General features: G+C 47.7%; 1 protein-coding gene across 1 annotated transcript in view; it reads right to left on the bottom strand.

Annotated features, from left to right (window-relative positions):
* The window catches only part of LOC139226598 (growth factor receptor-bound protein 2), a 198,812-nt gene that overhangs the window by 6,918 nt on the left and 167,205 nt on the right, over nt 1-24,689 (bottom strand). The window contains exons 3-4 of the mRNA XM_070857457.1: nt 11,720-11,842; nt 3,781-3,949 (exon numbers count right to left, since the gene is read on the bottom strand). Coding sequence (XP_070713558.1) covers nt 3,781-3,949; nt 11,720-11,842 — 292 coding nt within the window. The remainder of the gene's footprint in view (nt 1-3,780; nt 3,950-11,719; nt 11,843-24,689) is intronic.

Genomic DNA, 24,689 nt, shown 5'->3' with positions numbered 1-24,689 from the left:
CCACACTTGATCAACTCCGCTTGGCAGGCCACATCGTTCACATGCCTGACACAAGACTCCCAAAGCAAGCGATCTACTCGGAACTCCTTCACGGCAAGCGAGCCAAAGGTGGGCAGAGGAAACGTTACAAGGGACACCCTCAAAGCCTCCCTGAAAGTGCAACATCCCCACTGACACCTGGGAGTCCCTGGCCAAAGACTGCCCTAAGTGGAGGAAGTGCATCCGAGAGCATGCAGAAAGCAAGTGCAGGCAGCGGAAGGAGCGTGCAGCAAACCAGTCCCACCCACCCTTACCCTCAACGACTATCTGTCCCACTTGTGACAGACTGTGGTTCTCGTATTGGACTGTACAGCCACCTAAGGACTCATTTTTAGAGTGGAAGCAAGTCTTCCTCGATTCAGAGGGACTGCCTATGATGATGATGATGACAATGGCTAAAGTAACTGGAACAGCGTGAACATCAATAACTGATAATGGGCAGCTCCAAATATCTGAAGGCCAGGAACGGCCTGTCTGACTCCAGCCTTGGGAGGATGTGAAGAGAAGGGATTCAGCCAAGAGTTGTGACAAAGAACTCGACATATCACAGGTTAAACGGTCCTGTCCATACCCTACACCAGACCCACCCCTAAAAAGGGAACAAGAGAAAGACCCAGAAGGTGTTTCAGGGCCGACGGTGAAGATAAGAACAGTTCGTGCCACCAGCCGTCTGTCCAGTTGGGACTAGTACCAGCTACTTGTCACGGTCGTATGTCTATCCTGATTGTGTGTTGTGTTTGACTATATTTGAACTATCGCTCCCTTAATAAAAGGCTATAATACTCCTAAGATCCTTTGGCTTTGTGTGTGTGTGACCTGTGACCCTAATCTTACACTGGCAGGCGGGACGGGTTCAGTCCAGGTATTGGACACGGGCAGTCAGCTCCACAACGGTGGGAAGGAGCGAGCCCATTAATAGGTGACAGCTCTGGAACCACTCTCGCATCCGATTCCCGAGATTTGGGATCACCCTTCGTCTCGTGGGTCGCAAACTGATAGTCCCAAGGGGCAGACCCCGTCACGCCACGTTGTGGGGTTGCCATGCACCAGCAGAGACACCTGCTACACTGCTCTGTGGCAGACAATGCGCCATGTCTCCAAGCCATCTCAGACTGAGCGCAGTCTGGATTGGATTAGTTGGACACTTGTTTTGAAGCGAGCTGGTTAGTGCTCGGTCCCACTTCTCCTTAAGGAGTTGTTGGGTCAGAGAACACCAGCTGCAATCCCTGGGATCACTTAGGAATGCAATTCCTTTTTAAAATGTAATATTATGCTGAAAGTGCTGAGAGACATTAGTGATAAACACACCCGGGGCAGGTACAGCACGGGGTTAGATACAGAGTAAAGCTCCCTCTACACTGTCTCAGTAAACACTCCCAGGGCAGGTACAGCACGGGTTAGATACAGAGTAAAATTCCCTCTACACTGTCCCATCAAACACTCCCAGGGCAGGTACAGCACGGGTTAGATACAGAGTAAAATTCCCTCTACACTGTCCCATCAAACATTCCCAGGGCAGATACAGCATGGGATAGATACAGATTAAAGCTCCCTCTACACTGTCCCATCAAACATTCCCAGGGCAGATACAGCACGGGTTAGATACAGAGTAAAATTCCCTCTACACTGTCCCATCAAACAGTCCCAGGGCAGGTATAGCACGGGTTAGATACAGAGCAAAGCTCCCTCTACACTGTCCCATCAAACAGTCCCAAGGCAGGTGCAGCACAGGGTACAGCTGCAGATCGGGGCCATAAAAGGAGTAGTGAGCGGCGGCCCCGGGAGCAGCGTGGAGGCGTACCACGGCAAGGTACAGTGCGAGCTGGTGCAGGAGGGCGACGGCAGCGAAGAGTGATGTCATCAAGGTCCAGGTCGGTAATTGGAGCGTGGGCGGATACAACAGGAGCGGCAAGGTCGGGGCGAAGGAGCTGTGAGAGATTGTGGAGGGATGCGATCGGGGCCCAGGGGAGGTGTGAGTTTGGGGCCAGGGGTAACACGGGCCAGCCCACATTGCGATATGTGTGCGCACTAGGTTCGTGCAGCAGAGCTGGTCTCCAGTCGTCTTGGGTAATCCTTGCCACTGGACCAAGACCTAGCTCTGTCAAGCCTGTGTGGTGGCTGGTGTACAACGGCCACCACACGTTAAAAAAATCCACGCACAGGCATCTTCCACCCTTCAGGATGTAGTTTGGGTTCTTCTTTCGAAACACTTGTGAACTCATCCTTTTTTTTGGGCATGGAAGCAAGTCATCCTCGTTTCGAGGGGCCGCCTGTGATTATGATCAGATACAGAGTAAAGCTCTCTCTACACTGTCGCATCAAACACTCCCAGGGCAGGCACAGCACGGGTTCAATACAGAGTAAAGCTCCCTCTACACTGTCGCATCAAACACTCCCAGGGCAGGTACAGCACGGGGTTAGATACAGAGTAAAGCTCTCTCTACACTGTCGCATCAAACACTCCCAGGGCAGGCACAGCACGGGTTCAATACAGAGTAAAGCTCCCTCTACACTGTCGCATCAAACACTTCCAGGGCAGGTACAGCATGGGTTAGAATAAAGCTCCTTGTCCTCACGTATGTGCTGTAACCCCAAACTCAGGAGCGCCCCTATTGTGCCAATGTGACATTTTCCATTTCGCATCTCTGTGATACCATGCGCCCTTTTGCCTGTGGACCAATGCTTGGAACTGCACTGAGTGTCCTAAGCCCATTGCATGTCGGACTGAGAGCCAGCTGACAGAGAGACTTCTCGTCTCGTGTCTGGACTGGATTTTAAATCAGGTTGCAGAGATGAAAAGCCAGTGTCTAATGCACGACATGACACAACCTACTCCTGAAGTCATTGCTAACAAACCTTCAGACTCCTCTGTACCTCAGACCGGTCCCTAAACCCACTGCAAGTTACTGGTGTCAACAATACCAAATGTGGGAAGCAGGGGGTACTGAAGCCAGAGTGTAAACACTGAGGGCTCCTGTCTCCGCTTCAGCCTCCATTCAGTACACCTGACAGCTGGAAACGAGGGAGGGCCCTTCTCCGCAGTGATTGGTCATTTGCTTGTCCTCACATTTACCCCCTATTTTTACTCCCTCCTCTCTAAGGTAGAACCCAATATCTCTCTCAGGTCAAATTGGAGAAGTACCTTGAAGAAAGATACCGGTTACAACTGATAGGACAGCAGGAAGGCACATTAGAAGGACAAATGGTTGAAATTTGTCATGTTTCTAGAAGCCTGCTATTGCCTGCGGCCATTCTCCGCGTGAGCCAAGGTAGTGAGCATCCGTTGTTTATTCCAACCACGTGGCTCATCACAACGGTGCCCTATCCTGACCTTGCCCAATGTCCACATACCCAATATCCCTCCTCCTCCCTTCTCCATCCTAACAATATCGCCATTGTCAACCTTTCCAACTCTGGGCAACTTACGGCCCTTTGGGACAGTCCGACCAGAAGTCCACACTCGTCAACCATTTAAGCATCAGGGTTGACCAATTGCTGAGCTCAGCCACACAAGGGGGACAAAGTGGGATTGGTGCTGAAGTAACTCCTCCCCGCCCCCCCCCCCCCCCCCCCGCAGTTTGTGGAGTATTCCGGCCTTCGAACTGAAAATGTTGCTGCCAAAAAGAAAACCAGCTGGAAATATGCAGCAAAGAGCTGTGCAGCCCCATGGAGAACCGAGAGGAGCCCGCTGTGCTTTAACCTTTGCTCCCTGGCCCGGCAGTGCGATCATCTCCCTCTCACCTGTGGGACCTGCTCAATGTCACGTAGGAAGATCTGTTGGTTCCGAGACACGGATGTGGATCTGTGATAGTCCACCAATTCATTCAGAGAGTTAAACTTTACTACCCACAAGAAGTATTTCCCTGCTCCGTCGCGTAGTACTTTAAAATGTTGCACGTCATTCCCAAACCTGCAAGGAACAGAGAAAGGAAAATCATTCTTTTTTTAAAAGCCACTTTTTACATGGAGGACTGAAATTTCACGATTCAAGCTACACCAGGGTTCTGCCACGTCTTTAATGCTTTTCTCCCCCTCCCCTCATCTCCCAAAGGCAGAGGCTGTTGCTGGGGTGTTTACCTAGAAGGACGGGTCACCCTCTGGCACCTTGACCAAACTTCACACAGGCGGTGATGGCCTCCAAGCTATTTGACCATGGAGAGCATCACGGGTGTCCCCACCTGTATTTGCACACTGTACTTTCCAAATGGAGTTTCTGGATTGCGATCAGCAGGGAGGTGGAGGGAGGGGAGAAACAACTCTGGCCAATCACTGCTCCCCGCCCCCCAGTCCTTAACCTAGCAGCACTGAGGCCTAATGCTGTTTCCTTCACTGCTGCCCCAGCCTCAACAATTCTTTTATCGGTCTCCAGAATGAATGGAGCTTTTATCTGAGCAAAACTCTTCAATCGCATGTTTTCAAATCCAACTTAGCGCCCATGCAGTTCCAACAGCTGCCTGCACTGTGCACACAGCTAGGGGGCAGCAGTGAGCTACAGTTGGAGATTCCTGCCCCATTACTCCAGAACCAAAATGTCCAGATTTGTCCGCAGAGATAACTAGAAGTTAGAAGTTCCCTCATTTGAGACTGCGATGCTCTTGATCCCAGCTAAGTTCCCCGAGGGGGAGCCACAAAGAGAGGGGCTGAGAGTCTGAGCCACGGAATCGTGCACAATGACTCAAACGAGGGGGGGAATTGATAGAAAAACATACTTTGAGCTCTTTAAAATTAAATGAAAGACGACGCCAGGATAACCGAGTCTTTGTCCCACTTCCATACTTTTTATATCAAAAGGAGTAAAAGCCCCTGGCCACAGAGACCTGGCCCACTGCACACGTAGAAACTTACAGCACAGAGGAGGCCATTCAGCCCATCCATGCCTGTGCCGGCTCTTTGAAAGAGTGATCCCATTAGTCCCACTTCCCTGTTCTTTTCCCATTGCTCTGCAAATATTTCCACTTCAAGTTTTTATCTGGTTTTAGCCTCTCCCAGGAGAACACATGGCTCCGGTTGGGGTGGAGTGTAGAATGTTTCAATATAAGGGGTGTTGCAGTTGTGTGAGCTGAACTGGTTGAGCAGGGTGCTCTTTGTTTTTCCGTCATTGTTCAGAGGTTTATATGTAACCTTCAGGCATGCAGACCAAGGGGCATGCGGCTCTTTGTCGGCCGGCGCGGACATGATGGGCCGAAATGGCCTCCTTCTGCGCTGTAGATTGCTATGTTTCTAAGTGTTTATCCAATTCCCTATTGAATCTGCTTGCACCGCCCTTTCAGGCAGCGCATTCCATATCATCATAACTTGCTGCGTAAAAAAATTCTCATCCCGCCCCGCCCCCCCAGAGAGCTGTGGATGCTCAGTTGTTGAATGTATTTAAGGCTGAGCGCGCTAGAGTTTTGGGCACTAAGGCAATATGGGGATTGAGCGGGAAAGTGGAGCTGATGTAGAAGATCAACCACGACCTTATTAAATGGCGGAGCAGGCTCGAGGGGACATATGGCTGACTCCTGCTCCTAATTCTTATGTTCTAATAATGAGGTCTGTACAGACTGGGCAATACTGTACACACTAACTACACTGGGATCATATACAGACTGGGCAATACTGTACTTACTGTAACAATACTGGGATTATATACAGACCGGGCAATACTGTACACACTAACTACACTGGGATTATACACAGACTGGGCAATACTGTACACACACACTACACTGGGATTATACACAGACTGGGCAATACTGTACACACTAACTATACTGGGATTATATACAGACCGGGAAATACTGTACACACTAACTACACAGGGATTATATACAGACTGGGCAATACTGTACACACTAACTACACTGGGATCATATACAGACTGGGCAATACTGTACACACTAACTACACTGGGATTATACACAGACTGGGCAATACTGTACACACTAACTACACAGGGATTATATACAGACTGGGCAATACTGTACACACTAACTACACTGGGATTATACACAGACTGAGCAATACTGTACACACTAACTACACGGATTATACACAGACTGGGCAATACTGTACACTAACTACACTGGGATTATACAGACTGGGCAATACTGTACACACTAACTATACAGTGATTATATACAGACTGGGCAATACTGTACACACTAACTACACAGGGATTATATACAGACTGGGCAATACTGCACATTAACTACACAGGGATTATATACAGACTGGGCAATACTGTATACACTAGCTACACAGGGATTATATACAGACTGGGCAATACTGTACACACTAACTACACTGGGATTATATACAGACTGGGCAATACTGTACACTAACTACACAGGGAATATATACAGACTGGGCAATACCGTACACACTAACTACACAGGGATTATATACAGACTGGGCAATACTGTACACACTAACTACACAGGGATTATATACAGACTGGGCAATACTGTACTAACTACACTGGGATTATATACAGACTGGGCAATACTGTACTTATTGTAACTACACTGGGATTATATACAGACTGGGCAATACTGTACTTATTGTAACTACACCAGGAGTATATACAGACTGGGCAATACTGTACTAACTAACTACACTGGGATTATATACAGACAGGGCAATACTGTACTAACTACACTGGGATTATATACAGACTGGGCAATACTGTACTTATTGTAACTACACTGGGATTATATACAGACTGGACAATACTGTACTTATTGTAACTACACTGGGATTATATACAGACTGGGCAATACTGTACTTATTGTAACTACACTGGGATCATATACATTCATAGAAAATAGGTGCAGGAGTAGGCCATTCGGCCTTTCGAGCCTGCACCGCTATTCAATAAGATCATGGCTGATCATTCCCTCAGTACCCCTTTTCTGCTTTCTCTCCATACTCCTTGATCCCTTTAGCTGTAAGGGCCATATCTAACTCTCTTGAATATATCCAATGAACTGCCATCAACAACTCTCTGTGGCAGGGAATTCCACAGGTTAACAACTCTGAGTGAAGAAGTTTCTCCTCATCTCAGTCCTAAATGGCCTACCTAAGACTGTGTCCCCTGGTTCTGGACTTCCCCAACATCGGGAACAATCTACCCGCATCTAACCTGTCCCGTCCCTTCTATGAAATCCCCTCTCATCCTTCTAAACCCCAATGTATAAAGGCTCAGTTGATCCAGTCTCTCCTCATATGTCAGTCCAGCCATCCCAGGAATCAGTCTGGTGAACCTTCGCTGCACTCCCTCAATAGCAAGAACGTCCTTCCTCAGATTAGGAGACCAAAACTGAACACAATATTCCAGGTGAGGCCTCACCAAGGCCCTGTACAACTGCAGTAAGACCTCCCTGTTCCGATACTCAAATCCCCTAGCTATAAGGCCAACATATCATTTGCCTTCTTGACTGCCTGTTGTACATGTATGCCAACCTTCAATGACTGATGAACCATGACACCCAGGTCTTGTTGCACCTCCCCTTTTCCTAATCTGCCACCATTCAGATAATATTCTGTCTCTGCATTTTTGCCCCCAAAGTGGATAACCTCACATTTATCACATAATACTGCATCTGCCATGCATTTGCCCACTCACCTAACCTGTCTAAGTCACCCTGCAGCCTCTTAGCGACCCCTCACAGCTCACACCGCAACCCAGTTTAGTGTCATCTGCAAACTTGGAGATATTACACTCAATTCCTTCATCCAAATCATTGATGTATATTGTAAAGAGCTGGGGTCCCAGCACTGAGCCCTGTGGCACTCCACCAGTCACTGCGTGCCATTCGGAAAAGGACCTGTTTATCCCGACTCTCTGCTTCCTGTCTGCCAACCAGTTCTCTATCCACATCAGTACATTATCCCCAATACCATGTGCTTTGATTTTGCACACCAATCTCTTGTGCGGGTCCTTGTCAAAAGCCTTTTCAAAGTCCAAATACATCACATCCACTGGTTCTCCCTTGTCCACTCTACTAGTTACATCCTCAAAACATTGCAGAAGACTTGTCAAGCATGATTTCCCTATCATAAATCCATGCTGACTTGGACCAATCTTGTCATTGCTTTCCAAATGCGCTGCTATTTCATCCTTAATAACTGATTCCAACATTTTCCTCACCACTGATATCAGGCTAACCATTCTATAATTACCTGCTTTCTCTTTCCCTCCCTTTTTAAAAAGTGGTGTTACATTAGCTACCTTCCAGTCCATAGAAACTGATCCCGAGTCGATAGACTATTGGAAAATGGTCACCAATGCATCCACTATTTCTAGGGCCACTTCCTTAAGTACTCTGGGATGCAAACGATCAGGCCCCAGGGATTTATCGGCCTTCAATCCCATCAATTTCCCTAACACAAAAACAGTAAAAGGGATTATTATTTGAATGGGGAGAGATTACAACATGCTGCAGTGCAGAGGGACCTGGGGGTCCTTGTGCATGAATCCCAAAGAGTTAGTTTGCAGGTAATCAGGAAGGCGAATGGAATGTTGGCCTTCATTATGAGAGGGATGGTGTACAAAAGCAGGGAGGTCCTGCTGCAACTGTACAGGGTATTGGTAAGGCTGCACCTGGAGTACCGCATGCAGTTTTGGTCACCTTACTTATGGAAGGATATACTAGCTTTGGAGGGGGTACAGAGACGATTCTCTAGGCTGATTCCGGAGATGAGGGGGTTACCTTATGATGATAGATTGAGTAGGCTGGGTCTTTACTCGTTGGAGTTCAGAAGGATGAGGGGTGATCTTATAGAAACATTTTAAATAATGAAAGGGATAGACAAGATAGAGGCAGAGAGGTTGTTTCCACTGGTCGGGGAGACTAGAACTAAGGGGTACAGCCTCAAAATACAGGGGAGCCAAATTAAAACCGAGTTGAGAAGGAATTTCTTCTCCCAGAGGGTTGTGAATCTGCCCAGGGAAGCAGTTGAGGCTAGCTCACTGAATGTATTCAAATCACAGATAGATAGATTTTTAACCAATAAGGGAATTAAGGGTTATGGGGAGCGGGCAGGTAAGTGGAGCTGAGTCCACGGTCAGATCAGCCATGATCTTGTTGAGTGGCAGAGCAGGCTCGAGGGGCTAGATGGCCTACTCCTGTTCCTAATTCTTATGTTCTTATGTTCTAATTTCCCGCCTTAAGGATATTCTTCAGTTCCTCCTTCTCACTAGACCCTCAGTCCCCTAGTACTTCCGGAAGGTTATTTGTGTCTTCCTTCGTGAAGACAGAACCAAAGTATTTGTTCAATTGGTCTGCCATTTCTTTGTTCCCCATTATAAATTCACCTGAATCCGACTGCAAGGGACCTACATTTGTCTTCACTAATCTTTTTCTCTTCGCATATCTATAGAAGCTTTTACAGTCAGTTTTTATGTTCCCGGCAAGCTTCCTCTCGTACTCTATTTTCTCCTTCTTAATTAAACCCTTAGTCCTCCTCTGCTGAATTCTAAATTTCTCCCAGTCCTCAGGTTTGCTGCTTTTTCTGGCCAATTTATATGCCTCTTCCTTGGATTTAACACTATCCTTAATTTCCCTTGTTAGCCACGGTTGAGCCACCTTCCCAGTTTTACTTTTACTCCAGACCGGGATGTACAATTGTTGAAGTTCATCCATGTGATCCTTAAATGTTTGCCATTGCCTATCCACCGTCAACCCTTTAAGTATAATTTGCCAGTCTATCCTAGCCAATTCACATCTCAAACCATCGAAGTTACCTTTCCTTAAGTTCAGGACCCTAGTTTCTGATTTAACTGTGTCACTCTCCATCTTAGTAAAGAATTCTACCATGTTATGGTCACTCTTCCCCAAGGGATCTCGCACAACAAGATTGCTAATTAGTCCTTTCTCATTACACATCACCCAGTCTAGGATGGCCAGCTCCCTGGTTGATTCCTCGACATATTGGTCTAGAAAACAATCCCTAATACACTCCAGGAAATCCTCCTCCCCTGCATTGCTGCCAGTTTGGTTAGCCCAGTCAATATGTAGATTAAAGTCGCCCATGATAACTGCTGTACCTTTATTGCATGCATCCCTTATTTCTTGTTTGATGCTGTCCCCAACCTCACTACTACTGTTTGATGGTCTGTGCACAACTCCCACTAGTGTTTTCTGCCCTTTGGTATTCTGCAGCTCCAACCATGCCAATTTCACATCATCCAGGCTAATGTCCCCCCTTACTATTGCATTAATTTCCTCTTTAACCAGCAACGCCACCCCGTCTCCTTTTCCTTTCTGTCTATCCTTCCTAAATGTTGAATACCCCTGGATGTTGAGTTCCCAGCCTTAGTCACCCTGGAGCCATGTCTCCGTGATGCCAATTATATCATATCTGTTAACTGCTATCTACGCAGTTAATTTGTCCACCTTATGCCGAATACTCCTCGCATTGAGGCACAGAGCCTTCAGGCTTGTCTTTCTAACACACTTAGCCCCTTTAGCACTTAGGTTTCTCTGCCCTCCACTTTTACTTTTCTTCTTTCTATCTTGCTTCTGCCCCCATTCTACTTCCCTTTGTCTCCCTGCATAGGTTCCCATCCCCCTGCCATATTAGTTTAACACCTCCCCAACAGCACTAGCAAAGACTCCCCCTAGACTGGGCAACACAGTACTTACTGTAACTACACTGGGATTATATACAGACTGGGCAATACTACTTACTGTAACTACTCTGGGGGAATTATATACAGACTGGGCAATACTACTTACTGTAACTACAGTGGGATTATATACAGACTGGGCAATACTGTAACTATGCTGTGGGATTATAGACTGATTAGACTGTGGGATATGTATTATGTTCTTATGAGATATTGGGCAGATGGGAGTGCCCATGGGGAGAGAGGGAGGAGGCGAAGAGAAGAGAGGGAGTGGGGGAGGGAAAGAGAGGGACGGTGGGTGCAGAGAGGGATGGGGCGCCGCAGGGAAGAGAGGGACAAGGGGGGGGGGAAAGAGAGAGAGAGAGAGAGAGAGAGAGAGAGAGAGAGAGAGAGAAGCGGGGGGGGGGAGGAGAGAGACGGTGAAGGGGGGGGGTTGGGTGAGTAAGAGAGGGACTGGGGCTGGGTCGGGGAAAGAGGGGGACGGGGAAAGAGGGGGACGGGGAAAGAGGGGGTCGGGGAAAGAGGGGGTCGGGGAAAGAGGGGGTCGGGGAAAGAGGGGGTCGGGGAAAGAGGGGGTCGGGGAAAGAGGGGGTCGGGGAAAGAGGGGGTCGGGGAAAGAGGGGGTCGGGGAAAGAGGGGGTCGGGGAAAGAGGGGGTCGGGGAAAGAGGGGGTCGGGGAAAGAGGGGGTCGGGGAAAGAGGGGGTCGGGGAAAGAGGGGGTCGGGGAAAGAGGGGGTCGGGGAAAGAGGGGGTCGGGGAAAGAGGGGGTCGGGGAAAGAGGGGGTCGGGGAAAGAGGGGGTCGGGGAAAGAGGGGGTCGGGGAAAGAGGGGGTCGGGGAAAGAGGGGGTCGGGGAAAGAGGGGGTCGGGGAAAGAGGGGGACGGGGAAAGAGGGGGTCGGGGAAAGAGGGGGACGGGGAAAGAGGGGGACGGGGAAAGAGGGGGACGGGGAAAGAGGGGGACGGGGAAAGAGGGGGACGGGGAAAGAGGGGGACGGGGAAGAGAGGGACTGGGGGTCGGGGAAGAGAGGGACGGGGGAGCTCAGACCCCAGTGCCTGCAGATACTCACTTGACCGAGAGCGAGAAGTCGCCCGGGGCACTTTCACTTTCCCGTATGAGGAAAGCTCCGTCATGCCTCTGTTTGCTGAGCAGCTCCTCTGCCTTCGCTCTGGAGATTTTCCCAAAGAACCATCTGTAACAAGGAAACGGAGGGGAGTCAGTGTGCTGCGCTGGGGGAAACAGCGTCACGCTGGGAGGTGTAGGTACTACATGTCTCACACCAAAACCATCACAACTACTTGCATTTATATAGCACCTTTATTGTAGCAAAACATCACAAGGCGCTTCATCGGCGCGATTATCAGACAAAAGGCGGCACCGAGCCAAAGAAGGACACAGCTGAAGGCACGGCCACAATGGTAAAGTGATTAATATTGGGAAGGCCAGAGATCTCAGAGGACTGTAGGGCTGGAGGAGGTTACAGAGATAGGGAGGGGTGAGGCCATAGAGGGGTTTGAACACGAGGGTGAGAATTTAAAATTTGAGGCATTTTAGGGCCGGGAGCCATTGTAGGTCAGCGAGCACAGGGGCGATGGGTGAACAGGACTTGGTGCGGGTTAGGACACGGGCAGCAGAATGTTGGATCAGCTCAAGTTTATGGAGGGTGGAAGGTGGGAGGCCAGCCAGGAGAACATTGGAATAGTCGAGTGTAGAGGTAACAAAGATATGGATGGTTTCAGCAGGAAAGAACGTTTGCTCACTCAGCCCATCCTGCCTTCAGTGATCACACCCACCTTCTCACCATACTCCTCTATCCTTCCACAAACACATCCCATTGTCAATGTTGGCTTCAGTGTCGTGTTTGATCATTTCTTCCACAACTCGAACCCCTTAGTTGAAGAAGTTCCCCGACTACCCTCCTCAATTCAGCTTCTTTGTTTTTAAACCTGTGTCCCTGGGATTTGAACCTTTCGCCACAGGGACCAATGTGTCAAGGCCAGTTTCACAAATTCCCCTTCGTCTTAACAGCAGTTGGCATAGAATCAGAGAAATTTACAGCACGGAAGGCGGCCATTTCGGCCCATAATGTTCGCACTGGCTGACAAAGAGCTATCCCGCCTAATCCCACTTTCCAGCTCATGGTCCGTAGCCCTGCAGGTTACGACACTTCAAGTGCACATCCAAGTACTTTTTAAATGTGGTGAGGGTTTCTGTCGCCACCACCCTTTCAGGCAGGCAGTGAGTTCCAGACCCCCACCACCCTCTGGGTGAAGAAATGGTCCCTCATCTCCCCTCTAAACCTCCTACCAACTACTTTAAATCTCTGCCCCCTGGTTATTGACCCCTCTGCTAAGGGAAATAGGTCCTTCCTATCCACTATATCCAGGCCTCTCATAATTTTATACAACTCAATAAGGTCTCCCCTCAGCCTCCTCTGTTCCAAAGAAAACAAACCCAGACTGTTCAATCGTTCCTCATCGCTAAAATTCCCCAGTCCAGGCAACATCTTAAATCTCCTCTGTACCCTCTCTAGTGGCTTCACCGTGTTGACCTCTTCTCCAGGCCCAGCATGGTGTATCTCTGCTATACGCAGGCCTGTGTGTACAGTGCTGCCAATGCTGTAGCACCAGCCAGCTGGCAGCTACACATCCCCAGGAATCGCCACGGCTGCCCTTCAGAGAGTTTGGGGCACTCACCCACGGTGGGTGCTGCTGCCATCTCCAAGTACCGCCCTCGGCAGCAAATGGCTGCTCTTGCCCCAGCGGTTGCTTAGTCTGGGCCGTACAGACAAGAGGCAAAGCACTTTCCCCACAGGAAGGGAAAGCAGAGAGAGCGGGAGGAAGCCAGGGCTGCACTTCCTCAGTGCTGGCAATCATTGGTCCAGGGCTAGCCGCAGCTCACGTACTCACTGTGGGAGGCCGAGCCAGGAGGCTGGAAACACTTGTCACTGAACTAATCAAACAGTGTTGAACAATTAACAGATATTCTTCACCCACAGAGAGTTCGGGGCAAAACAGCAGTGTTACTTTACGGATCAAATCCTCAACTGTGAAGCCCGACTCCCCAACCTCAATTGGAGCTGTTCAGTAGGAGCAGGAATTACACAAGCCATAATTGAAGGCTTCCTTCTGCCTACGAAGGCACTGGAGCTAAAAATACAGGCCTTACAACTTCTGACGAAACCTCTTGTGTTAAGTGAAAGGAGCTACATTTAGCAAGCTGATTAGTTAAATTAGGTGTCACTCTCACTTTCCCCATAGCCCCGGTGCGGGTTACAGGGAACCAGCAGTACAGTACACAGCAGTCCTGACACTCATTTTTTGAGAGCCATTATTTAAACAAGCGCACTTCAACTGAAGGAAGATGCAAGAGAACTTGCATTGATATAGCGCCTTTCAGCCCCTCAGGACATTCCAAAGCACTTTATTTACAGCGAATTTAATACATTTTAAGTGTAGTCACTGTAATAAAAGACTTGGGTTTATATAGCGCCTTTCACAACCACCGGACGTCTCAAAGCACTTTACAGCCAATGAAGTACCTTTGGAGTGTAGTCATTGTTGTAATGTGGGAAAGGCGGCAGCCAACATGCGCACAGCAAGCTCCCACAAACAGCAATGATAATGACCAGATAATGTGTTTTTTTATGTTATGTTGATTGAGGGATAAATATTGGCCAGGACACCAGGGATAACTCCCTTGCTCCTGTTCGAAATAGTGCCATGGGATTTTTTACGTCCACCTGAGAGGGCAGATGGGGCCTCGGTTTAACGTTTCATCTGAAAGACAGCATCCTCTGACAGTGCAGCACTCCCTCAGCACTGCACTGGAGTGTTAGCCTAGATTTGTTTTTGTGCTGAAGACCCTGGGGATGGGACTTGAACCCACAACCTCCTGACTCAGAGGCGAGAGTGCTGCCCACTGAGCCACAGCTGACACCAGATACTAGTAATGTCGGAAACACGGCAGATATTGTACACACAACAAGCTCCCACAAACAGCAATGTGATAAATGGCCAGATAATGTTTTCTTTTTAAATGCTGTTGCTTAAGCGATAGAATTTGTCCAGGACACTGGGATGAAGTCCCTGCTCTTCTGGTACACCATATGTCCAGAGCACTGACAGTGAGGGGAGACACCATGAAAGGGACGTCTTAGCCCTGGACACAAGAACCTAATCTGGAGCGACACAGCCACCAGCTGATCAAGCATGCGCCAGAGTGTGTGCATGATTATTCCATCATTCTCTTCACCCCCACACCACCTGTGGATCCCCAACTTTACCGACACTCACTCTCACTCCTCAACCTCTCGTGAATAAAAAAAATACTCAAGCACTGCTCTTAATATCTCGCTAACCTCGAACCACACTTAACAATCTTGGGTCCAGCTCTTTTTAAAGGGCGCAGATTAACCCCAAATCAACTCCCTGCTCTGAGTCTTTCCACACATCCACTGTCCTGTAGGGAGAACCCCCCCCCCCCCGTCCATCTTTAGCAGTGTTTGAGGCTTGTGAATGACTGGCGTTGTGATATCACCCCCAGGCTGTGTGACTGGGCCGCTGGGGTCTGATTGATGGGCTAAAGACAGGCTTCATCCCACATGCAGACAAAATGTCACTTCATTAACATATGATTTTTCAAGAAAATGATTTGCTGTAAAAGAAATGCCACGCGATGTGGATGAAAGTAAAAGAGGATTCGGAGCGAGAGGCTTCAGAAAAGAAAATTTTAACTCCCAATTTTTTTTTTAAAGCGGAGAAACGTGGTTTTTATGCAATGACTGAAGAGCCCTTTTTCGTGACTTTTAAGTTATTGTTTCCCGCTTCCTCCCGAGTTATTTACTGCGCACAGTGACAGCTGCCACTCAATCTAAGGTACAGGTCTGACAGTCATTGCAGCCGTGACTGCACACTCACAGTCTAATGTTGTCAATTTAAAGTCAGTTCTAACTTAACTCATTTTAATTATCAAGTAGTTCAAATTAAGCAATTTAAATAAAACAGCACTGGGGCTGTTTGTGTTTTGTTTGGCCAGGGGGTGGGGGATTGTTGTTGCACGATTTCAATTCAAATGATCAGATCATACGGATAAAGCAACTTGCTCGTGGTGGGAGTCCAGTAGAATGAGTAGAGGAGGAAGAGGAGAGCCTGGCTAACACACTCAGAACTGGGCCCAGCTGGATGCTGAGCAAGCTGGTGTGAGCTGAGCTGTAGGCCCTGGCTGGGGCCCTGGGCTTGGGGAGCAGGAGGGGCAGTGCACCCACTGAAATTTGCCCAGTGACCCACGCTGGAAAATGCCGGCGTGTGTGGGGGGCATCTGGGGGTAACGTACAGTAGACACCTCAAGTCGCTGGAGAAATACCACCAACGATGTCTCCGGAAGATCCGACAAATCCCCTGGGAGGACAGACGCACCATTAGCGACCACGACCAGGCCAACACCCTCAGCATTGAAGCACTGACCACACTCGACCAGTTCCGCTGGGCAGGCCACATTGTTTGCATGCCAGACACGAGGACTCCCAAAGCAAGCGCTCTATTTGGAACTCCTTCACAGCAAACGAGCCAAAGGTGGGTAGAGCATATGTTTCAAGGACACCCTCAATGCCTCCCTGATAAAGTGCAACATCCCCACTGACACTTGGGAGTCCCTGGCCAAAGACTGCCCCTAAGTGGAGGAAGTGCATCAGGGAGGGCGCTGAGCACTTTGAGTCTCGTCGCCGAGAGCATGCAAAAATCAAGTGCAGGCAGCGGAAGGAGCGTGCAGCAAACTAGTCCCACCCACCCTTTCCTTCAACCACTGTCTGTCCACCTGTGACAGGGACTGTGGTTCTCATATTGGACTGTTCAGCCACCTAAGGACTCATTTTTAGAGTGGAAGTAAGTCTTCCTCGATTCCGCGGGATTGCCTATGATGATGACAGGTTAACATGCTTCTGTACACAGTCCATCGGCAGTTTAATGGACATCTTCTAATACAGTACAGTTCTCACGCACATTAACCAATGCCTCGCCAGAGAGCCGAGGATGGGACCAGGCTTGTCCATGCTGACTCCACAGCTGAATTCTCTCAGTGAAGGCTGCATTCAAGGAGTGGCCACTCTGGACTTCCAGGGCCTGTGGAATTGCACCGGTGTGAATAATCTTCATTAGAACCAGGGAGCCACTAAGAAGGATGGGAGAGGAGACGTAAAAAAAATTGGTCGACATCGCCCATCCTTAGTAATACAGCCAAGACTCAGCCTGGGCGTGTGTTAGTGACTGATCCCACACAGCTTCTGGGACACTGAAATATTAACAGCAAGTGGGAGAACTGGCTACTGAGTTTGCAGATGTGTATGTGACGAGAGACGTTGGACTTTAAAAAAAAAACTGTTTAGATGCAAACAGAATATTAATTGAACATTTTCTGTTAATATAAAACCAGAGAGAGGAGAAGCACATTAGCAGTGCACTCGCCATCTTATCACTCCGACCATAAAAGAGAGAATGGCAACCCTTTGTTTGGGTCTAGAATTCAAATAGGGGCAGGAGTAGGCCATTCAACCCCTCGAGCCTGCTCCGCCATTCAATGGCCGATCTTCTACCTCAACTCCACTTTCCTGCACTGTCCCTATATCCCTCGATTCCCTTAATATCCAAAAATCTATTGACCTCTGTCTCGAATATACTCAAAGATTGAGCCTCCACAGCCCTCGGGGTGGAGAATTTCAAAGATTCACCACCCTCTGAGTGAACAAGTTTCTCATCTCAGTCCGAAATGGCTGACCCCTTATTCTGAGACTGTGACCCCTGGTTCTAGACGCCCCAGCCAGGGGGAAACATCCTCCCTGCATCTACCCTGACAAGCCCTGTAAGAATTTTGTATGTTTCTTCTAAACTCTAGAGAATATAGGCCTAGTCTACTCAATCTCTTCTCATAGGACAATCCCCCCACCCCAGGAATCAGTCTGGTGAACCTTCGCTGGGATTGATAAGCAACACTTGAGTTGGATGTATAATTTTGGACACCCAATCACAAGCAGGATGTTACCAGAAATGATGGGTTAGTTATGGAGAGATTCAAAATGGTGGGGCTGTTTTCACCAGAACTGAGCATGTTAACGGTTGGCCTGAGAAGTCCTGAAGATGATGCCAGGGTAAATGGTGGTGGATTGTTTCCACTGGTCAGTGCGATGGTCATCCCTTACATTACAACAGTGACTACAGTTCAAAAGTACTTCATTGGCTGTAAAGAGCATTGGGAGGCAGTCGGGGAGCAGCGTTGGTGAGGCCTATAAAAGGCCCAGCGGCAGCAGCGTCAAGGAGGCAGCAGGGAGGCAAAAAAGTAGAAAGAAATCGAAAGGCGACGTCACAGCCAGGGAGGTAAGTGATTGGTAAATAGTTTTTTCTTTTCTTTATCAGTAAGTAACATTTAGCATTGTTATTGCCAAATTAAGTTAATCTAGGGGTTAAGTCATGGCAGGAGAGCTCAGACACGTGTTATGCTCCTCCTGTACTATGTGGGAAGTCAGGGATGCTTCCAGTGTCCCTGACGACTACGTGTGTGGGAAGTGCATCCGCCTGCAACATCTGACAGACTGCATTGCGGCACTGGAGCTGCGGGTGGATTCACTCTGGAGTATCCACGATGCTGAGGATGTCGTGAATAGCACGTTTAGTGAGTTGGTCTTACCGCAGATAAAGGGTACACAGTCAGATAGGGAATGGGTGACCAACAGGAAGAGCAGTGGTCGGAAGGTAGTGCAGGGGTCCCCTGCGGTCATCCCCCTGCAAAATAGATACACCGCTTTGGGTACTGTTGAGGGGGATGACTCATCAGGGGAGGGCAGCAGCAGCCAGGTTCATGGCATCGTGGGTGGCTCTGCTGCACAGGAGGGCAGGAAAAAGAGTGGGAGAGTTATAGTGATAGGGGATTCAATTGTAAGGGGAATAGATAGACGTTTCTGCGGCCGCAACCGAAACTCCAGGATGGTAAGTTGCCTCCCTGGTGCAAGGGTCAAGGATGTCTCGGAGCAGCTGCAGGACATTTTGAAGGGGGAGAGTAAACAGCCAGTTGTCGTGGTGCATATAGGTACCAACGACATAGGTAAAAAAATGGGATGAGCTCCTACGAGACGAATTTAGGGAGCTAGGAGCTAAATTAAAAAGTAGGACCTCAAAAGTAGTAATCTCAGGATTGCTACCAGTGCCACGTGCCAGTCAGAGTAGGAATCGCAAGATAGCTCAGATGAATACGTGACTGGAGGAGTGGTGCAGAAGGGAGGGATTCAAATTCCTGGGACATTGGAAGATGGGACCAGTATAAACCGGACGGTCTGCATCTGGGCAGGACCAGAACCAATGTCCTAGGGGGAGTGTTTGCTAGTGCTGTTGGGGAGGAGTTAAACTAATATGGCAGGGGGATGGGAACCTATGCAGGGAGACAGAGGGAAATAAAATGGAGGCAGAAGCAAAAGATAGAAAGGAGAAAAGTAAAAGTGGAGGGCAGAGAAACCCAAGGCAAAAAACAAAAAGGGCCACATTACAGCAAAATTCTAAAGGGGCAAAGTGTGTTTAAAAAGACACGCCTGAAGGCTCTGTGCCTCAATGCGAGGAGTATTCGGAATAAGGTGGACAAATTAACTGCGTAGATAGCAGTTAACAGATATGATATAATTGGCATCACAGAGACATGGCTCCAGGGTGACCAAGGCTGGGAACTCAACATCCAGGGGTATTCAACATTTAGGAAGGATAGACAGAAAGGAAAAGGAGACGGGGTGGGTTTGCTGGTTAAAGAGGAAATTAATGCAATAGTAAGGAGGGACATTAGCCTGGATGATGTGAAATTGGCATGGTTGGAGCTGCAGAATACCAAAGGGCAGAAAACACTAGTGGGAGTTGTGCACAGACCATCAAACAGTAGTAGTGAGGTTGGGGACAGCATCAAACAAGAAATAAGGGATGCGTGCAATAAAGGTACAGCAGTTATCATGGGCGACTTTAATCTACATATTGACTGGGCTAACCAAACTGGCAGCAATGCAGGGGAGGAGGATTTCCTGGAGTGTATTAGGGATTGTTTTCTAGACCAATATTTCGAGGAATCAACCAGGGAGCTGGCCATCCTAAACTGGGTGATGTGTAATGAGAAAGGACTAATTAGCAATCTTGTTGTGCGAGATCCCTTGGGGAAGAGTGACCATAACATGGTAGAATTCTTTATTAAGATGGAGAGTGACACAGTTAAATCAGAAACTAGGGTCCTGAAATTAAGGAAAGGTAACTTCGATGGTTTGAGGTGTGAATTGGCTAGGATAGACTGGCAAATGATACTTAAAGGGTTGACGGTGGATAGACAATGGCAAACATTTAAGGATCACATGGATGAACTTCAACAATTGTACATCCCGGTCTGGAGTAAAAGTAAAACGGGGAAGGTGGCTCAACCGTGGCTATCAAGGGAAATTAAGGAGAGTGTTAAATCCAAGGAAGAGGCATATAAATTGGCCAGAAAAAGCAGCAAACCTGAGGACTGGGAGAAATTTAGAATTCAGCAGAGGAGGACTGAGGGTTTAATTAAGAAGGAAAAAATAGAGTACGAGAGGAAGCTTGCCGGGAACATAAAAACTGACTGCAAAAGCTTCTATAGATATGTGAAGAGAAAAAGATTAGTGAAGACAAATGTAGGTCCCTTGCAGTCGGATTCAGGTGAATTTATAATGGGGAACAAAGAAATGGCAGACCAATTGAACAAATACTTTGGTTCTGTCTTCATGAAGGAAGACACAAATAACATTCCGGATGTACTAGGGGACAGAGGGTCAAGCGAGAAGGAGGAACTGAAGGAAATCCTTCTTAGTCATGAAATTGTGTTAGGGAAATTGATGGGATTGAAGGCCGATAAATCCCCAGGGCCTGATAGTCTGCATCCCAGAGTACTTAAGGAAGTGGCCCTAGAAATAGTGGATGCATTGGTGATCATTTTCCAACAGTCTATCGACTCTGGATCAGTTCCTATGGACTGGAGGGTAGCTAATGTATCACCACTTTTTAAAAAAGGAGGGAGAAAGAAAACGGCTAATTATAGACCGGTTAGCCTGATATCTGTAATAGGGAAAATGTTGGAATCAATCATTAAGGATGTCATAGCAGCGCATTTGGAACGCAGTGACAGTATCGATCCAAGTCAGTGTGGATTTATGAAAGGGAAATCATGCTTGACGAATCTTCTGGAATTTTTTGAGGATGTAACTAGCAGAGTGGACAAGAGAGAACCAGTGGATGTGGTGTATTTGGACTTTCAAAAGGCTTTTGACAAGGTCTCACACAAGAAATTGGTGTGCAAAATCAATGCACAGGTTATTGGGGGTAATGTACTGACGTGAATAGAGAACTGGTTGGCAGACAAGAAGCAGAGAGCCGGGATAAACGGGTCCTTTTCAGAATGGCAGGCAGTGACTAGTGGGGTGCCGCAAGGCTCAGTGCTGGGACCCCAGCTCTTTAGAATATATATTAATGATTTAGATGAAGGAATTGAGTGTAATATCTCCAAGTTTGCAGATGACACTAAACTGGGTGGCGGTGAGAGATGTGAGGAGGACGCTAAGAGGCTGCAGGGTGACTTGAACAGGTTAGGTCAGTGGGCAAATGCATGGCAGATACAGTATAATGTAGATAAATGTGAGGTTTTGCACTTTAGGGGCAAAAACACGAAGGCAGAATATTATCTGAATGGCGGCAGATTAGGAAAAGGGGAGGTGCAACGAGACCTGGGTGTCATGGTTCATCAGTCATTGAAAGGTGGCATGCAGGTAGAGCAGGCGGTGAAGAAGGCAAATGATATGTTGGCTTTCATAGCTAGGGGATTTGAGTATCGGAGCAGGAAGGTCTTACTGCAGTTGTACAGGGCCTTGGTGAGACCTCACCTGGAATAGTGTGTTCAGTTTTGGTCTCCTCATCTGAGGAAGGACGTACTTGCTATTGAGGGAGTGCAGCAAAGGTTCATCAGACTGATTCCTGGGATAGCTGGACTGACATATGAGGAGAGACTGGATCAACTGGGCTTTTATACAGTGGAGTTTAGAAGGATGAGAGGGGATCTCATCGAAACGTATAAGATTCTGACGGGACTGGACAGGTTAGATGCAGGAAGAATGTTCCCGATGTATGGAGTATGGAGAGAAAGCAGGAAAGGGGTACTGAGGGGATGATCAGTCGTGATCTTATTAAATGGTGGTACAGGCTCGAAGGGCCAAATGGCCTACTCCTGCACCTATTTTCTATGTTTCTAAATAGAACTGAAGGGGAAGCTAGAACAAGTTTGTTCGGAGGGAATAATTAGAATGTGGGATTCCCGATATCCTTGTTGGCTCAGAGTCAATGAGTTCTTTTAAAAGGGAACAGACATTTACTTGGGAAAGATAATTAAGCGGTTCAGGAGAGTGAGGAGAGAGGGATTGGACCAGGTGACGCACGGAGAAAAAACACATGCACAGACTTGATGGGCTGAATGGCTTGTTTCTGTGCTGGAACATTCGATGAAAGGTCAAGCTGAGCAAAGCTCACTTTATGTAGAACACCCAGCACTAATAGCGTGCTGTGTAGATGTGAAAGGCTGCCGTTCGCCTGTGGCAATGTTTCACAGCAGCCTGCATCATTACACCATGCAATGCAGGGTATTATTGTCATGCTGAAGTGTAGCCGAGTGTAACATGCTGCAGTTATTTAAGGACTGAAGGTGCGATTGCTGAGTCAGTAAGAGGCTAATCGTTTCAAGGCAGATGCTCAGGACTATCAGAGGTCAAAGCAGCTCTTTGTAAAAAAAAACCCACATTTTCTTTATGTACGACTCCTGAGGCCAATGAAGGGGTTGTGTGGGGGCATAGGAATGTTTGTCTCGAACAACTAGCTCCTTCTTCTCCTTCCAATGTATTTTTAATAGGCGAGTACGTGAAGTGTAACTACACCACAGCCGCAGATACACAAAGCTATATAGAATTTACAGCACACACAGCTCATAACACACATATCTGCTCCATGCCAGCGATCAGGCTCCATTCTCACCACTCTCCGGGTAAAGAAGTTTCTCCAATTGGAGTTATTAGCGAAGACCTTATTTATATATGGCCCCCAGTTTTGGACTCCCTCATAAGTGAGAACATCTCTACGTCTACCCTAGCGAACCCTTTCATCATTTTGAAGACCTCAATCAAGTCACACCTTAGTCGTCTCTTTTCTAGAGAAAAAAGCCCCAAGCCTGTTCAATGTGTCTTGATAGTTGTAACCTCTCACTTCTATCATCCTTGTAAATCTTTTTTGCACCTTCTCCAGTGCCTCAATATCCTTTTTTACAACATGGAGACCAGATCTGTGTGGAAAAGGGTGTTAAAAAAGCAAGCCTGAAGGCTTTGTGTCTTAATGCAAGGAGCATCCGCAATAAGGTGGATGAATTAAGTGTGCAAATAGATATTAACAAATATGATGTGATTGGGATTACGGAGACGTGGCTCCAGGATGATCAGGGCTGGGAACTCAACATCCAGGGGTATTCAACATTCAGGGAGGATAGAATAAAAGGAAAAGGAGGTGGGGTAGCATTGCTGGTTAAAGAGGAGATTAATGCAATAGTTAGGAAAGACATTAGCTTGGATGATGTGGAATCTATATGGGTAGAGCTGCAGAACACCAAAGGGCAAAAAACGTTAGTGGGAATTGTGTACAGACCTCCAAACAGTAGTAGTGATGTTGGGGAGGGCATCAAACAGGAAATTAGGAGTGCATGCAATAAAGGTGCAGCAGTTATAATGGGTGACTTTAATATGCACATAGATTGGGCTAGCCAAACTGGAAGCAATACAGTGGAGGAGGATTTCCTGGAGTGCATAAGGGATGGTTTTCTAGACCAATATGTCGAGGAACCAACTAGGGGGGAGGCCATCTTAGACTGGGTGTTGTGTAATGAGAGAGGATTAATTAACAATCTCATTGTGCGAGGCCCCTTGGGGAAGAGTGACCATAATATGGTGGAATTCTGCATTAGGATGGAGAATGAAACAGTTAATTCAGAGACCATGGTCCAGAACTTAAAGAAGGGTAACTTTGAAGGTATGAGGCGTGAATTGGCTAAGATAGATTGGCGAATGATACTTAAGGGGTTGACTGTGGATGGGCAATGGCAGACATTTAGAGACCGCATGGATGAATTACAACAATTGTACATTCCTGTCTGGCGTAAAAATAAAAAAGGGAAGGTGGCTCAACCGTGGCTATCTAGGGAAATCAGGGATAGTATTAAAGCCAAGGAAGTGGCATACAAATTGGCCAGAAATAGCAGCGAACCTGGGGACTGGGAGAAATTTAGAACTCAGCAGAGGAGGACAAAGGGTTCGATTAGGGCAGGGAAAATGGAGTATGAGAAGAAGCTTGCAGGGAACATTAAGGCGGATTGCAAAAGTTTCTATAGGTATGTAAAGAGAAAAAGGTTAGTAAAGACAAACGTAGGTCCCCTGCAGTCAGAGTCAGGGGAAGTCATAACGGGGAACAAAGAAATGGCAGACCAATTGAACAAGTACTTTGGTTCAGTATTCACTAAGGAGGACACAAACAACCTTCCGGATATAAAAGGGGTCAGAGGGTCTAGTAAGGAGGAGGAACTGAGGGAAATCTTTATTAGTCAGGAAATTGTGTTGGGGAAATTGATGGGATTGAAGGCCGATAAATCCCCAGGGCCTGATGGACTGCATCCCAGAGTACTTAAGGAGGTGGCCTTGGAAATAGCGGATGCATTGACAGTCATTTTCTAACATTCTATTGACTCTGGATCAGTTCCTATGGAGTGGAGGGTAGCCAATGTAACCCCACTTTTTAAAAAAGGAGGGAGAGAGAAAGCAGGGAATTATAGACCGGTCAGCCTGACCTCAGTAGTGGGTAAAATGATGGAATCAATTATTAAGGATGTCACAGCAGCGCATTTGGAAAATGGTGACATGATAGGTCCAAGTCAGCATGGATTTGTGAAAGGGAGATCATGCTTGACAAATCTTCTGGAATTTT

Source organism: Pristiophorus japonicus, chromosome 16 (genome assembly GCF_044704955.1).
Source record: "Pristiophorus japonicus isolate sPriJap1 chromosome 16, sPriJap1.hap1, whole genome shotgun sequence".
In the NCBI taxonomy this organism is placed as follows: Eukaryota; Metazoa; Chordata; class Chondrichthyes; family Pristiophoridae; genus Pristiophorus; species Pristiophorus japonicus.
Note: the sequence above shows the minus strand (reverse complement) of the source record. Positions and strands in the feature narration are given on the sequence as shown.